Below are 15,736 nucleotides of genomic sequence, written 5' to 3'. Positions count from 1 at the left end.
CGCAATTGCCATTTGCATTTCTTCAGGTTTGTGTGGACACTTACAAATGTTTCAAACACCTGCATTCTCTGGGAGAATTAATTCAGGGTCCTTCAAGCATGCAAACTCGCACCATTATCATTGAAGAAAATGCACAATTGTGTCTCAGCTCTTTTATCCTTATTACTGATGGTGGGGGAGTGTCTCTTGGGTGGATAAGTGCTCTGGGTGTTTTATTTTTCTACACCTTCTCCGTGTTCAAACCTCATCAGAATTATTCTAAAGTATAAGATTTGTTGTTCTTTTGCTATTATGATAAAAAAGGAGTTACATTTATTCCTATTACAGGGCTTTTTAAAAGCTGCTGAATGGATTCGAATCTTTATAAAACATAAACCAACTATTTTCCTCTAATGTTGATCCAACATAACAGAGTTGTTTGAACTAGTTTCATATTGGAGAATGTTTCTGATTTGTTTTGGGTTTATGAGCTCCCCGCATGCATTGCATTATGAATAAATTATGCACACAAAACCTGCGCTTGAGTGCCAGACTAAAAAAAAAAAATCAGAGAAAAGTAAAACAAGGTAACATGCATCTTCCTAGCATTATGAATTTTATGAATCCTAAGGAACTATAACTTTTAAATTTAATTTAAGTTATTTAGTATAGAATTTATATGACCACAACTCACTTCAAAAAGGCATCAGGTTTATCCCAATTGGCAGTGGAAGTACGAGCCAGGCTCTTCCAGTGCCAACACAATTATTTTTTTTCAACAGTCACAATGCAAAACAACAAAAACAACATGCAGCCGATGGAAGAGTGACATCATTTGACATTTGCCTCAAATGGCCATCGCCTAAAGAAAAGAAATCCTCAGCCTCCAAAAAAAAAAAAAAAAAAAAAAAAAGGCCTTCGACCCCATCTTTCCATCCCTCTCCCTCTTCGTTCCACCGTGATGTGCCCCGCTCGGCTCAGGGGAGACAGCAGTGGAGGGGCAAGAGGAGAGAGGGCGCAAGAAAACACTGTGGAATGTGCTGGAGAAAAGAAGGGGGGCAGTCAACCCTCCAAATGGCTGTGGAAGGGTTTTTTTTTTTTTTCTTCTTCTCTCACTAGACACTTGGAGCTGTCTTTTGTCTCAAGGGTCTGAGTCTACACTACAGTGTTGTTAGGACAACCAACATGCCAGAGAAAGTATAAAAAGGGAACCACACACACATACATTGGAGAGAGCAAAGGGGGAGGAAGAGAGACAGAGCAAGTGCATGGTGTCCTGTTGAGGTGTTCATAGAATGAAGGGGCAAGATGAAGGAACTGGAGGCACACACACACACACACACACACACACCCATACACACATATTTTACTGCTCACACTCCCAATGTCTCTCCTGTACTAGAGGCAGAAAGAAACTGCTTTCTGGCGGTATTTGAAAAGAGGGTTAAAAAAAGGCCCTATTCAGCGGCCGCAGCCCTTTATTAACGCGCGCTTCTCTAACAGATGAGGGGGGAAAATCCCCCGCGCGCACACGGAGGTTGGTCTCGTGCTCAGGTATGATGTCCTTTCTGTTCTCGCTGCTCGCCTGCCATTGGTCGTCCGGGCTACTTCAGGGGAGGGGGGTCTGACCGCTCCCCACCCCTTCTCGCGGCGGCCCCTCGCCTCTGTGCGCGAGAGTGAATGGAGGAGCGCACATCTGCTCAACGCTGCTCAAACTACGACTGACTGACTGACTGACGCTGCTGTGCCCCGTGAAACCGGCACTCTGATTGGGCGAGGCGACATCCACCTGCTGGCTCACAGTCGCTAATACCGATACCTATTCATGATCATCCGAATGAAGCACTGGAGCTGGAAACACGGGCATTTGGGTCGGGAGGACGTGTTCCGATCCATGCTTTGGAATGAGGAATGCCGTTCCGCTAACTTTTCACCTCAGCCGCTGCTTTATCGCAGACTTCTCCCCTCCGGAGTCTGGAGCAGCCGGACTTTCACCGTTCATCACCTCTCTCCTGTCAGACTGCTGCGCCATGGCTCCTCTCATCCGGTCACTGATATTATCGATCAAGGGCTATTCTGTCTATCTCTGTCTGACTCACTTATCTCTTACAGGGCAAAACTTGTGTCAAAATGAGTCTACGTCGAACAGTTAAAACAGAAAAGAAGGTATAGTATGGCACGCAATTAACATTCATTCCTTAACTTTTATTTTTATATTGTTGATGCATTAAAAAAACATTTAGCCTTCTAGCAATCCATAAAAGTCAGGCTACTGTCTTCTATACGATCAATTCCACATTTCTTGTTAACTATTCATGTTCAGATGCTATAATTAAATTGTTCTCCAGTAGGCTACTCTTTATTATCCAAATAGTGACGAGTACTATTTCACTGTCATTTGTAATTGAAACCTATGAGAAGATGGTTTATGTAAACTATTCTTTTCCAACAAGACTATTTCAACTAATGATTGTACATATTCCAGGTCTAATAGTTTTACCTAGGTACTCATTATATTCCTAGTTAATAGCCTACTATTCCTGCCTATTGTAGTTTTTCAAGAACCTACCTACCATTAGTTGCCTATTACCTATGAGACAATCTATCCCAGTTATTACTAGTAGCCTAGCATTTTAGTCTTAGCCTAATGTTTTATTTACATCTAAAGTCAAATAGTTTCAGTTATAATATTTAATTAGGAAAAATTGTATTGTAGGCTAACCTAGTGAGGTAAAAAAAAGAATAAATGTTAATTTAGCCTACCAGTATGTGAACAGGAATGTTGCAAGGATGTCACACGGACGTTTCCAGTCGTTTCATCATCATGTGTTGGTCATCCTAATGACATGTATGACGGGAGGCGATTTGCGCGGCTAATATTTACGCACCGAACTGTAAGTCTACCGCTGGAGAACATAGCTCGACCTTCACCACGATGTGTGGTTTTGCTTAACCAGCCTTGTATTTAATCTATTTTACTAGTTTGTTTTTTTTTAATGCAGAGAGACTCGTTTTGTATACTCCTCCTGTTGCGCGTGCACGGATGGAAAGAAAATACTCGCCAGCGCTTTCACGTTTTTACTCTCAGACACCGCAATGTCTGGACAACAGGTGTATGTGCCAGAGATCCGTGTTATAAAAATGTGTCTACTGATGCCATCGACCTTATGGCATAGGGAAAATGAATTCACAAAAAAATGTGGTTTATTCTCACACTTTGGCGTTGACAATTTAGCTCCAGCGGGTAAAATCTAGCGCTATTTTTTGTAAAGTTTAGGGATATGACGTTATCTTTGTCAATGTTGTATCGGAAAGATTGTCCTGTAATGGTCACACTCACAACGGTTGTGGTGACGATTGCAGTGCGATATAAGACCACGGGAAACTTGTAATACCGGACATGTCCACTGGATGTCGCGCTACACCATACAAAAGGAATCACACATTCTGTGTCCTGGCATAAAGATTAGATGGAATTATTTTGTGTAAACGTTTGAAAGAGATCTCTCCCGTTGCTCTTTGCCCTGTATGGCTTTTTATTCCTATCTGAGAGTGCTCAGGACTCATATAGGGATGGAAGCCATGCAGGGCTGGGGGACTGTGTCGTCATAGAGACTTGGTGCCAAACACCACTCTTTCTTTTGCCAATCATGTGACACACATACACCTGTCCTGGCATCGGTCCCGGCACAGATGCCCATTGAGTCTGGCTGGCTGCAGGGAGAATATCTGATTCTGCTCTGCCAATCAAGAACACAGACGGTTCTCTGAAGTCTTTTTCTCATACACACACACACACTAGCTGGACATCTGCTGCCAAGTGATGCTAAAACAGCTGTTCATTTGCATCAGGTACACACACATACACATACAAAGTCAGGCCCAAATGTTAATGAACTTGATTGAATGAGGTTAATGTCCTATATAATATGAAATGCAGCAATTTTGAATATAAATTAACAGAATTGCATACCATTAACACTTCTTGTCTGTTCTGTGGCAAGCTAATATCACACCACATCATAAATATGATCTCTATGATACCTGTGTTTAACATCACTCACTGATTAGTGTTTATCATAGCTCAAATTTTCCCAAGTTAATAAAACAATAACTACAGTTGTCTGGGTGTGTTCATTTATTGATCTATAAAACGTAAAATTCAATTGTGTTGTTAAAAATATCCTAGTGGTTTTATATGGTCAAAACCATATAAATCATCATTATCAAGCTAGAGATTAATGCTATGATAGGCCTAGTTCACTCCGAAATGAAGATCCCTCAAGTTGTTCCAAACCTGTAGAATTTCTAAAAAGATATTTTGAATATTGACTTCTAACAAATACTATGCATGTCAAGGGGGTCTATCAACTGTTTGGATACCGACAATCTTTAAAATATCTGCTTTTGTGTTCAGCAGAAGAAAAAAATTCATACAGGTTTGGAACAACTTGAGGGTGAGTAAATGATGACAGAACCATCATTTTTGCGTGAACTAACCTTTTAACAATTAAAAGAAGTCTGAGCAACATCTCCTCCTAGCGTTTAAATCACCACATTGCAATTATACAACATTAGAAGAGGCGGATGTGACGTATCTTCGGCAAGCAAAGTGCATGCTTTCGGTGTTATGAAAGGTGGGAAAGGGATTGTGTTGGGTAACAGTGGTCTTCAGGTTACATTACACAAGACGTTGACGTGTAATGCAAGTCTATCACTCTTTCTCTGAACGCATCAGAGTTCATTTGTCCTGAAATAGTCCGCGATCACACAGAAACAGCAAATGGCAAAAAGAAAAGAGACACAGCAGAAAACGGACACAAAGAAACCGAAGCAGATTGCAAAGAAAAAACCGGCATCCAAAACCCCAAAAAACAAAGGTATTATTTACGCTCCATTAAAGTGTACTTAGTCTCTCTGATGCTCAAACTTAGAATAATATGAATATGAATGAACAGTAATATTTTGAATTTAGTGCACGGTTGATGCAGACAGCTGCAGTGCAGGTGTGCAGCCACTCTCGCACGAGTTCTCTTGCGGTAACGTTACTTGTTGCATTTCAAATGACACCCTTCTTGTTGTCAGTTCATTGAATGAATGTCACCGGTCACCAATATGATTGTGGGCGTGTCCAGCGAACATATTTGGTATCATGTGTGTTTTGGGTGCTATAGAGTTAATTTTAAAGGTATAGTCCACACAAAAATTAAAATTCTGTCATCTACTCACCCTTATGTTGTTCCAAACAATATAAGAGTTTATTTATTCTGTTTAACCCAAACGAAGATATTTTAAAGAACGTTGGGAACCAGACAGTTGACTTCCATCGTATTTTTGTCCTTCAATGGAAGTCAGTGGCTGACAATTGTTTGTTTACCAACATTCTTTAAAATATCTGTTTGTGTTCAACAGAAGAAAGAAACTAAAAAAACATTTTAGACTAAAGTACACATTTAAGTAATAAAATGGAGACTGAAATGTCAGTCAAGTGTGTCCTGCATTGACTGATGAGGTAATGTTTTCTGCTCTCTAGTACATCTTTGTTCTGCTGTCATCCATGTCCTGCTTGTCTGTTTCAGAAAATGGTATTGTGGACAAAAACAACCGCAAAAACTCCAGGGTGACGTCCCGTGTGTCCAAAAAGGTCAAAGATGACTCTGACGAGAGGACAAGCAAGTACTTCCGAGACAGCCAAGTTAAAACTGAAGAGCCAGAGGACATGAGTGACAACAGTGAGGAGATGAGCCCATCAAAACAAGTGAAAGAAGAAGAGGAAGAGAGTGAAGATGAGGAAGACTGGGAGGAAGTGGAAGGTGCATAGTCTCATTTTGTGAAATCATGATATTTGTTTAGACTGTACATGTTAATGCATTTCAATTTCATTACGTAAGTGTTCTAAGCTGGTGTGTTTTTCAGCACTCATAAACACTGATGATACCCTGTTTTGAACTGTGTGCTTTCGCAGAGATGGCAGAACCACTGGGTCCTGTGGACTCGATAGAACTAGCAGAACTGTCAAAACCTGTGGAGATTGAGATCGAGACTCCAGACATGGCTCGCAAGAGGCAGAGGAAGTGAGTGTGTGTGTGTGTGTGTGTGTGTGTGTGTGTGAGAGAGAGATAGAGTGTATTGGCAGATTGCTAAGTGATGAAATTCTTTAATGTGGCAAATGCCCACAAGATCAAAAGGAGCTGTGAGGGTTAGAAAGATTAAAAGGAAAATTGTAACACCATGACAACTGTTTCCAGGGAGAAAAGGAAGGCAGAGTTTGAAACTTATCTGCGTCGAACGGTAAAGCGATTTAACAAGGAGCTGCTGGTGGATACCCACAAGGTAGTGTTTATGTCTGTTTTTGTCTTTTTCCAACTAAACATACACATACTAAATGCTTGAAAGCCTTGAGGCGCTGATATACTCACAGCGAAGTTCTTTTTGGGGTAAAAAGAAGTTCAAAATACGTGAGCAGTCGTATACAGTTTGGGAACATCCAACATCCGAACACCACCCTTTAAATGAATTTGTTAATATGTTGCTGCAAGTTTCATTTTCAATAACAAAATAAACACACAAAAAAAATTCAGCAATGCGAAAACGGTAGTTAAGAAAGCATCTGATCATAGGTGATGTGGATGTTTGCTGAAGCTCTCTTGATGCCAAGTCCGATTTTCTGAATACGATTTTTTTCGACATTTTTTTTTTTTTGACTGGTTAAATCGACAGCCGATATGATGGTCTCACTTTATATTTTTTTTTTAAACTTTTTTACTTACTTGTATTGTACTGGTATATGATTGATTTCTTATTCACTCTTTCTAACAGGTTCATTTGCTTTGCTTATTGGCTGGCGGTTTGTTTCGAAACAGACTAATCTGCGAGCCTGACCTGTTGGCTATTGCCTTGTCAATACTGCCTGCCCACTTTACCACAGTTGCTATAAAACGCATAAACACAGGCTTCCTGGAGGGGCTTCTCAAATGGTAAGCCCTTTTTGGGGGAAATTACACTCGGTCACTTAAAAGGCATATTCCACCCCAAAATTAAAATGTCATCATTTACTCGCCCTCATTTAACTCCAAACTTGTATGACTTTCTTTCTTTTGTTGAACATATCAGAAGATATTTGAGAAATGTCTCCAAAGTAGAAAAAAGTCATACAGGTTTAGAGCTATATGCGTGTGAGTAAAAGATCTTTTCAGAATTTTTCTTTTTGGGTTGGTTTCAGTGCCTGTTTACACCGGGGAACTTAATGTGTTTTCTCTGATCGGATAGCTATCCAATCATGAGATGAAAATGCTTTTGAGACTGATAGAGGTGGTTTGAGATGCATTCCAGGCAAAACTTGAGAAGTGTAAATGGATCTGGTTGTTAAAGACACTTGAAGAGTTCAGATGCAAAAGCCTCTAAGTGCCATTTGAAATTTTCTTCTAAAATGATCATTTTTATCAAGCTTGTATATTTAAGTTCAGTAATTTCACTTAAATGGCCATGAAGATTACCTATTAATTGTCATTAAAGTGAAATTACTGAACTTAAATATACAAGCTTGATAAAAATGGTCATTTTAGAAGAAAATTTCAAATGGCATTTAGAGGCTTTTGCATCTGAACTCTTCACTTGTAAATTTTACTCCCTAAATTTAAAAAAAATACATGCGTCAAAGTGTAAAAGTAGCGAGACTAAAGGATCTTACCAGTGCTGATGCCGCTCTCCTGTTGTGATCTTTGATCTTGAAATTAGCTGATCATGATAGATAAAATGCTGCTCATAACTGTTGGTAAATGGAAGCCTTTTAACAAATCAGATAACTATCCAGTCAGTAAAACATTTGAAGTAACTAGGTCTAAGCAGGCTCTTAAATAATCAGATTGCTCTCTGATTTGAATTAGACAATTTACATTTAGCCAGGAAAATGTGCATCTGCAAACGACAAATTTTATCAAGTATTCCTGTGCTATATGCAAATATTGGATCAGTAATCTCTTATTGTGTTTTATGTAAATTAATTATTTTTGCGGTGTGACCCTCTCCCAGGTTTCAAGGGACGTTTACATTAAACCCCGCCTTACCTGAGGAGAAGGGAGTGGAGTTGAGGACGGTGCTGGAAAAACGAATTAGCTGTTTATCAGCAAGGGACCATGAGGAGATGACCTATGTGAGAGAGATCTTACTTTCCTTGACCTCATAGTGGATGAATTATGCATAAATCATGTACAAAAGTAATGTAACTTTGCTACAGTACATTACTGTTCAAAAGTTTTGGGGTTGGTTAGAAATTTTAAATGTTTTAGAAAGAAGTCTGTTATGCTCAACCAGGCTGCATTTAATTGATCAAATAGAATAAAAACAATTATATTGTGAAATCTTATTACAATTTAAAATAACAGTTTATTTTATTTTATTTTATTTTAACATTTCATTAAATCCTGTGGTGGATAAGCTGAATGTTTACTCTGGTCTTCAGTCACATGATCTTTCATAAATCATTCTAATATGCTGACTTTAAGCTCCAAAAATATTTCTTATTATTGTCATTTATCAATGTTGAAAACATTTGTGCTGCTCTATATTTTTGCTGAATAAAATTTTTAAATCCTTTAAAAAGAATCTTGCTTACCCCAAACTTTTGCCGCTTTTTCACTACCAGTACCAGCTCGACTCGACTCGCCTCGGCTCGACTCAGCTCGCTTTTCGCTCCGTTTTCCATTGCTGACCGTACCGCCACAAATAGTACCCGGTCGTCATAGCGACGCCTTTCGTTCCTCGTTGCCCTTTCAAGCTCTCGCTGGATCCTCTCTTTAGCAACCAAACAAAGGAAAGTCTTCACCGCTCATTTGACCACGGTGTATTCTTCCGAGTTGCCATAATAATAGTAGTAGGTTTAACTATCTCTGGCCAAGCTATTTAAAAATGGCAGGGTTATTCTGGATACTCCATCTGGTGCGTACAATGATGACACAGTGAATGGTGATGATTCACTTAGACCAATCAGCAGTCGGTATTGTTTTCACGTGACATTTTACTATCGCCTTAGCTTGCTCAGAACCTCACCGGAGGTGATACAAAAAAAGGTACCCAATAACAGGTACAGGTACAACTTTTACACAGTGGAAAACCAAACAAAGGCGAGCCGAGTTGAGTGGTAGTGTATTGATGTTTAACTGAGTTTGTTTCTGACCTGTGATGTCACTTTCTATAGCTGTTCTTATTGGTCCTGCGGTCATTGCGACTCTTCTGTCGCTTGGTGCTGTCTTTACAACCTCTTCCTCTGAAGCCACCACCTGCCACCAAGGTGATTTTTTTTTGGATTCTCACTGTTTCTTTTGCTTGTGGAAATTATTTTTATTTTTTAATGGACTGAGCATTTTTTTCTTGCTTTTAGAACAAGACCACACCTACCAAGAGCTCTCCAGAGAAAGATCCATCAGAGAAACCCTCTCCAAAGCCTAAGATATCCTCTGGATCCAAACGCCCATCATCAGCGACTGCTGCAGTAAAAGATGAAAGAGGCGGAAAGAGAAAGAAAAAGAAAGAGGCAGGGGGAGAGAAAGAGGCAGCAGGCGGCCTGAAACCCAAAAACAGCAGAAGAAGAAGTGTAGCTTCAAAAGTGTCCTACAAAGAAGCCAGCAGCGAGGAGGAGGAGGAACAGAGTGAAGAGGAGTTTCAGCCAACCAATGAGGATGACAGTGAAGACTCTGATGGGCCCATGAAAATATGCAGAAAATCAAAGTTGAAAAGCAAAGGTGGGGCTCCTCAGAGTTCGAACAAGGTCAAACAGGAGGAGAGAAGTGAAGAGGAGGAGGAGGAGGAGGAAGAGAAAGAGAGAAAGAAACCAAGACGTAAAAGAAAAGAGGGGAAAGGGATAGATGAGTGGTTGGAGGTTTATTTGGAAAGTACTGGGAGGTGGGTGTGTGTTGATGTGGATCAAGGAGTCGGCCAACTCTGTTCCGATCAGGCGACTCAACCGATCACTTATGTGGTGGGCGTAGATGACGAGGGCTACTTGAAAGATCTTAGCAGCAGGTATGACCCCACGTGGCTGACATCATCACGGCGACGGCGCGTCGACTCCGAATGGTGGGAGGAGACTATGGAGCTCTACAAGTCTCCAGATACTGAACGAGGACAGAAGGAGGATCAGGAGGTACGTTTGCACTCTCACTTATACTTGTGATGTCAGTAAGTTAAAGGGATAGTTCACTTTGAAATACATTTTTGGTATGTTTTAGCTTACCTCAAGGGCATCCAAGATGTAGGTGTCTTTGTTTCCGCAGTAGTTTCAATTTTGATATTTTTAGGTCAAACCGTTCTTCTCTGTCAGTCATATAATGCAGGTCTATGGTCACCACCTCAAAGAGCATGCATAGAGAAGTCCAAATTAAACATGATTTAATGACTCATAAATGCAAGTACACATTGATGGCCTAAGACACAAAACGAGCGGTTTGTGTGAGAAAACGAACAGTATTTATATCATTTTTACCCCTTGTAACCACAGCCACATCCAAGTGATCTTTGAGGTGGTGACCAATGACCATAGACAAAATTGAAATAATTTTGAAATATCAAAATTGAAACTACTGCAGAAACAAAGACAACTGCATCTTGGATGCCCTTGAGATAAGCTAAAACATACCAAAAAATAATTTCAAAGTGAACCATCCCTTTTAAGCTTAGGGTCACTAAGTTTTTTTTTAATTATCATTATTAATAGTTTTATTCAGTAAGGACTCATTAAATTGATCAAAAGTAAAACTAAAGGCAATTATAATATTACAAAAGAATTCTATTGCAAATAAATGCTGTTCTTTTGAACTTTCCATTTGTCAAAAAATCCTGAAAAATGTATCACAGTTTAAACAAAAAAAGAAGTAGCACAACTGTTTTTAACAGATAATAAGAAGAGAGGTTTCTTAAGCAACAAATCAGCATAATAGAATTATTTCTAAAAAATTATGTTAGACTGAAGACTGGAGTGATGATGCTAAACATTCAGCTTTGCCAACAATACATTTTATTTTAAAATACTGTATACTCAAATAGAAAACTGTTATTTTAAATTGTATTTATTGATTTTCCATAATATTACTGATTTTTGGTCAAATAAATGCAGCCTTGGTGAACATATGAGACTTCTTCAAAGTCTTACCAACCCCAAACTTTTAAACGGTAATGTTCACACACTAACTTGCCTAAATCACATGTGACGTGCATTTAAGATTCACCTGTGCTCCTCATCATCAGATGCAGGCTAAGTTACTGAACAAGCCGTTGCCGACATCCATCGCAGAATATAAGAACCATCCGCTGTACGCGCTTAAGAGGCACCTGCTTAAATACGAGGCCCTCTACCCCTCTACAGCCGCTGTCTTGGGGTACTGCAGAGGAGAACCAGTTTATGCACGGTAAACCCCATATATTTTGTGTACTACAAGTGAATGTAGGTATCACAACAATATAATAATGTACGATATGAAAGATGGATGAATATTCCTTTTGTAAATCTGCTTTAGAACACAGGCATACTGTTTGAATTATAAAATATATTAATACAGATAAACCACAATTTTTTTGATGTTATGACAAATAACCAGTATTAACCAAAGATATGAAACCAAATATCATTTTAAAACAAAGATATTAAACCAAAGACTTTAGATATACAAAGACGGTGCACTCATATTGCTTATGAATTGGGGAAAATGCAAATTGCACCACTGCAGCTGCCGTTCAAAGCTCTGGTTGGCTAGTCAAGCCTTTTAACAATATTTGAGCATAAGAAACAACATCTATGGGGCTGTTTATTTCAGATTTTGTTGCTGATTTGAAATATGTTATTTAAATGTGAATTAAACAAGGATTTTAGGATTTCTCCATTCAAGTAGATAGGACTTGGGCTGCGTCTGAAATCGCATGCTCTTTTGAATAGGTACTTATTTTCAATAAGTAATTACTAAACAACCACTAAAAAAGTAGGTTTTGTGTAGTATGAATGTAATCCAGATTTGGCTTCATGGAATAGTAAAGTGTCCATCGTATGGACACTGATAATAGTTGGTCATCCGAGTACTTTTTGCCTACTCTTTAATGAGTTCTGTGAACTCAGGCATACTTCTTTTGTCACATAGTGTTTTTTGCCTAGTGTATAGTAGAGAAGTATACGATTTCAGAAGTAGGCTTCGTCTTGGCCAAAATAGCTGCCCGGAGGCGTTTCAAATATTGCTGCAGATTGAAATGACTTTCCTTGAAAGGGACTTTGATTCAATACTGAAACTCTATACCATTTTCTAAATAAATTAAACAAAAACATCAAATCTAAAATCAAACTTATCAAACAAATGTATAATAATGGATATTCATTTTGATATTCGTTAAAGATTACATTTAACAGGTATCGTAATATCTTTATAGTATTTTTAAACTTTAAGTCAGTGTTATTTTAGTATTTATACAATATTACAGATTTATTCTTATTTTAATGACCAAAAACTATTTTTTATAGTTTTAGTTAACAACAACAACACTTTATGTGAGCATCAGATGATGGCAAAGGTGATCTAAGTCTATGGATACATTCTTTTCCATTTTTGTGGACATATTTCCCACATCTGAGATATTAGAACAAATAGAAATGCAGGCCATTTGTTAATGATGTTTGTTTTATTTTTTTAGAGACTGTGTGCAGACGCTCCATTCTAGAGATACCTGGTTGAAAGAAGCACGAACAGTTCGACTAGGAGAAGAGCCATACAAGGTCTGTTTTGATCATGATTTAACATGTTTTTTCATACATATTTAACCTTTGTACAATAAATATGCCATGACTTGTTTTTAATATTAAGTGCTGTCTGTTAGATGGTGGTTGGTTTTTCCAACCGTTCTCGTAAGGCCAGGATGATGTCAGAGCAGAAAGGTGTCAAAGATCTGCCTCTTTTTGGAGTCTGGCAAACTGAAGAGTACCAGCCTCCGATCGCCGTTGATGGCAAAGTGGGTTCGAATTATTTCATTTTTTTAAATCAAATTTAAGAACGTAATTGCATGAGATATACTGATCTTTTCTTTGCTGAAGTTCTAATCTGAATTTGTGTGTTTCAGGTACCACGTAATGAGTTTGGGAATGTGTACATGTTTAAGTCGTGCATGTTACCAGTAGGATGTGTTCACCTGCATTTGCCAAATCTGCACAGAGTGGCTCGAAAACTGAACATAGACTGCGCTACAGCAGTGACGGGTTTTGATTACCATTGTGGATTTGCACATGCAGTGTAAGTTTTTTTTTTTATATGTTTAACATTCCCTAACCAGGTGCAATACGATAAAAGCTATAAATGTTTTTTCCTATCCAACCACAACTGAGTGACAGGACTTGTGGGCATTTTGTCACTTGCTTTGTTTGGGTTTCACAGATTCATACTGTGTAGCCCCACCCACGGTGAAATGCGATCGGTCCAAACTCATGCATCATGATGCAATTCACCTTCTTAAAGGAGTAGTTCACTTTTCAAAAAACTTTTGCTGATAATTTACTCACCCCATGTCATCCAAGATGTCCGTGTCTTTCTTTCATCAGTCGAAAAGAAATTACGGTTTTTGATGAAAACATTCCAGCATTTTTCTCCATATAATGCAATTCAATGGGAACCAAACGGTTCAAGGTCCAAAAGACACGTTCAGTACAAACTGCAAACTGTTCAAAGGGCTTTAAACGATTGCAGATGATGAATAAGGGTCTTATCAATCGATTTTTAGAAAAGAAGTAGCATCTTTATCTGCCAAACACATCTTTATAAAAGTTCACAAGATGAGGTGAGAGTGATTGTTAATCAATCACTCAAACTATATTATCTAAACCTCTCTACTAAACCTTCAGACACGCACATGTAGCATTTGCAATGATTCTGGGCAATATTAGAGTGTGCATGGATATTTGGTTACCTTTGCAATACTCATTTTAACATACTATGATTTGGGGCACAGTAGGCGAATTGGAACTCAGCACTGATTAGCTGTGATTGTGATGTTTCACAGCAGTTTCACTTTCAGTGTGGAAAGTAAGAAATGGGCAGTTCTTGTTGCATTCATTTCATAAATGGTAAAATATTACAAATACATTTCTGTCTGTATAAAACATGTATTCTGTACAATCTGTAAATTGACTGGATCACTGTGTTTCAGTAACGATGGCTATATTGTCTGCGAAGAACACCAAGAAATCCTGAAAGCAGCCTGGGAAAATGAGCAAGATATCCAACAGAAGAAAGATCAAGAGGTGTGTGTTTTGATTTCAATGTGAAAAAATTGTGTTTTTTGTAAATATTATGTTGATATCACTGTTTGAATCTTTGAACAGAAACGTGAGAAGCGTGTTGTGGCTAACTGGACCTTGCTGGTCAAAGGCCTGTTGATTAAAGAGAGGCTGAAGCGTCGCTATGGGCAACAGGGGCTCGCATCGAGGACGGAGCTTATGCAAGGGAAAGAAGGCTTGGCTGAAGGACTGTCCTCCGATGAGGAGGAAGAGGGCAGGGATCAGAAAGCTCCACCCTCTCTGGCTTGTTCATGGCCGCAGAACAGGCAAGAGGAACAAGAGGAAAAGATTGTAAGGCGTGTATCTAAACGAGAGAAACGAGGAGAGCAGAAAAATCTCTTCCCTTTTGAAAAAGTGTGACTGAATTTGCCCTTTATTACTTTTCTTGCATACAGTATCTGTAACTGTGAGCCTCTCTCCATTACTCTCCACAATCTTTGTATAATCGCAGTGAGGTGCATATGCAGGGGATTTTGATGATGTCAAGCATTTGTCATCATTTAAGACTCTACATGTTTTTTTCTAAAAGAATACATTATTTTTATAGAACATGCTGTTGAAAAACAAAACCTTGCAAATAAACAAATAGTTTGTTGCAGCTTTTTGTGTCCGTGAATGAGTTTCGAACAGGTCTGGGCATTGATTAGAGTCTTTCACTCTTTATAGGTGCCCACCTACTGATCTGGTTGTGCACAGAATAGTACTTTTGGCTGATAATTGGGAAACCAAATTTCATTTGAAAGTATCTTTTCAAACGGTTACAGCTAATTATATAATTCATATTTTACCAGTAGATTATTTACCATTTTTAAATGAATCTTTCAGACTAATTTAGTGGATACTTTTGAATATACTTAACACATTATGAAAGACGTCTTGAAATCGCAGGACTTTTCTTTCCTGTGTTCAGAAAAGCACAATTCTATATCACTTGATTTCTGCAATATCTTTATATGGTATGAGTATAATGGTAGTATGTTATTTGAATTCAGTCAAACTTCCTGTTTCAATAGGAAATACAGCAACACAGGAAAGGAATGTCCTGCGATTTCAAAACGTCTTAAATAATGAACCATGTCCAACTATATCTAATGCCACACACACTAGAGTACCAAAGCATATCATCATCATTTTCAAGAATTCCAATGTACATTAAATTCATTAAATATTACATATTATTTGGTAGTAAATGTAAAGTGTTGCCTTTTTTGTTCTCTGTGCTGAGATGAGTGTGTATTTTGTGAATGTTTGAAACTGCTTTTAATCACTTAATTCGATTAAATTACGATTCTCAGTACTGGCAGCCGCAGGAATAACTTCACTACTGTGGCTTCACTACTTACTGCTCCTAATGTGCGTGCACCAACTTAAATGGGTTAAATGTAGAGGACAAATTCCGAGTATGGATTACCATACTTGGCCTTCACTTCATGTCACTTCACTTCAGTGCCGTCT

General features: G+C 38.6%; 1 protein-coding gene across 1 annotated transcript; it reads left to right on the top strand.

Annotated features, from left to right (window-relative positions):
- The first annotated feature begins 4,567 nt into the window (after window positions 1–4,567).
- On the top strand, window positions 4,568–14,879 carry xpc (xeroderma pigmentosum, complementation group C). The gene is made up of 14 exons (XM_039678709.2): window positions 4,568–4,859; window positions 5,559–5,792; window positions 5,945–6,053; window positions 6,228–6,312; window positions 6,799–6,956; window positions 8,011–8,131; window positions 9,176–9,268; window positions 9,359–10,120; window positions 11,221–11,381; window positions 12,649–12,730; window positions 12,832–12,963; window positions 13,072–13,241; window positions 14,152–14,245; window positions 14,327–14,879. Exons 1-14 carry the CDS (start codon window positions 4,763–4,765, stop codon window positions 14,639–14,641), a joined length of 2,613 nt encoding a protein of 870 aa, XP_039534643.2. The 5' UTR covers window positions 4,568–4,762; the 3' UTR covers window positions 14,642–14,879.
- The last annotated feature ends 857 nt before the right edge of the window (window positions 14,880–15,736 follow it).

This window comes from Pimephales promelas, chromosome 14 (genome assembly GCF_988280905.1).
Source record: "Pimephales promelas chromosome 14, fPimPro1.hap1.1, whole genome shotgun sequence".
In the NCBI taxonomy this organism is placed as follows: domain Eukaryota; kingdom Metazoa; phylum Chordata; class Actinopteri; order Cypriniformes; family Leuciscidae; genus Pimephales; species Pimephales promelas.
Note: the sequence above shows the minus strand (reverse complement) of the source record. Positions and strands in the feature narration are given on the sequence as shown.

Excerpts from the sequence above, each read along its gene's own strand:
- xpc (XM_039678709.2), top strand. The coding sequence starts at position 4,763 with ATGGCAAAAAGAAAAGAGACACAGCAGAAAACGGACACAAAGAAACCG. Across the intron at positions 6,054-6,227 it reads GCTCGCAAGAGGCAGAGGAA|GGAGAAAAGGAAGGCAGAGT; the intron begins GTGAGTGTGTGT and ends AACTGTTTCCAG. Across the intron at positions 12,731-12,831 it reads TAGGAGAAGAGCCATACAAG|ATGGTGGTTGGTTTTTCCAA; the intron begins GTCTGTTTTGAT and ends GCTGTCTGTTAG.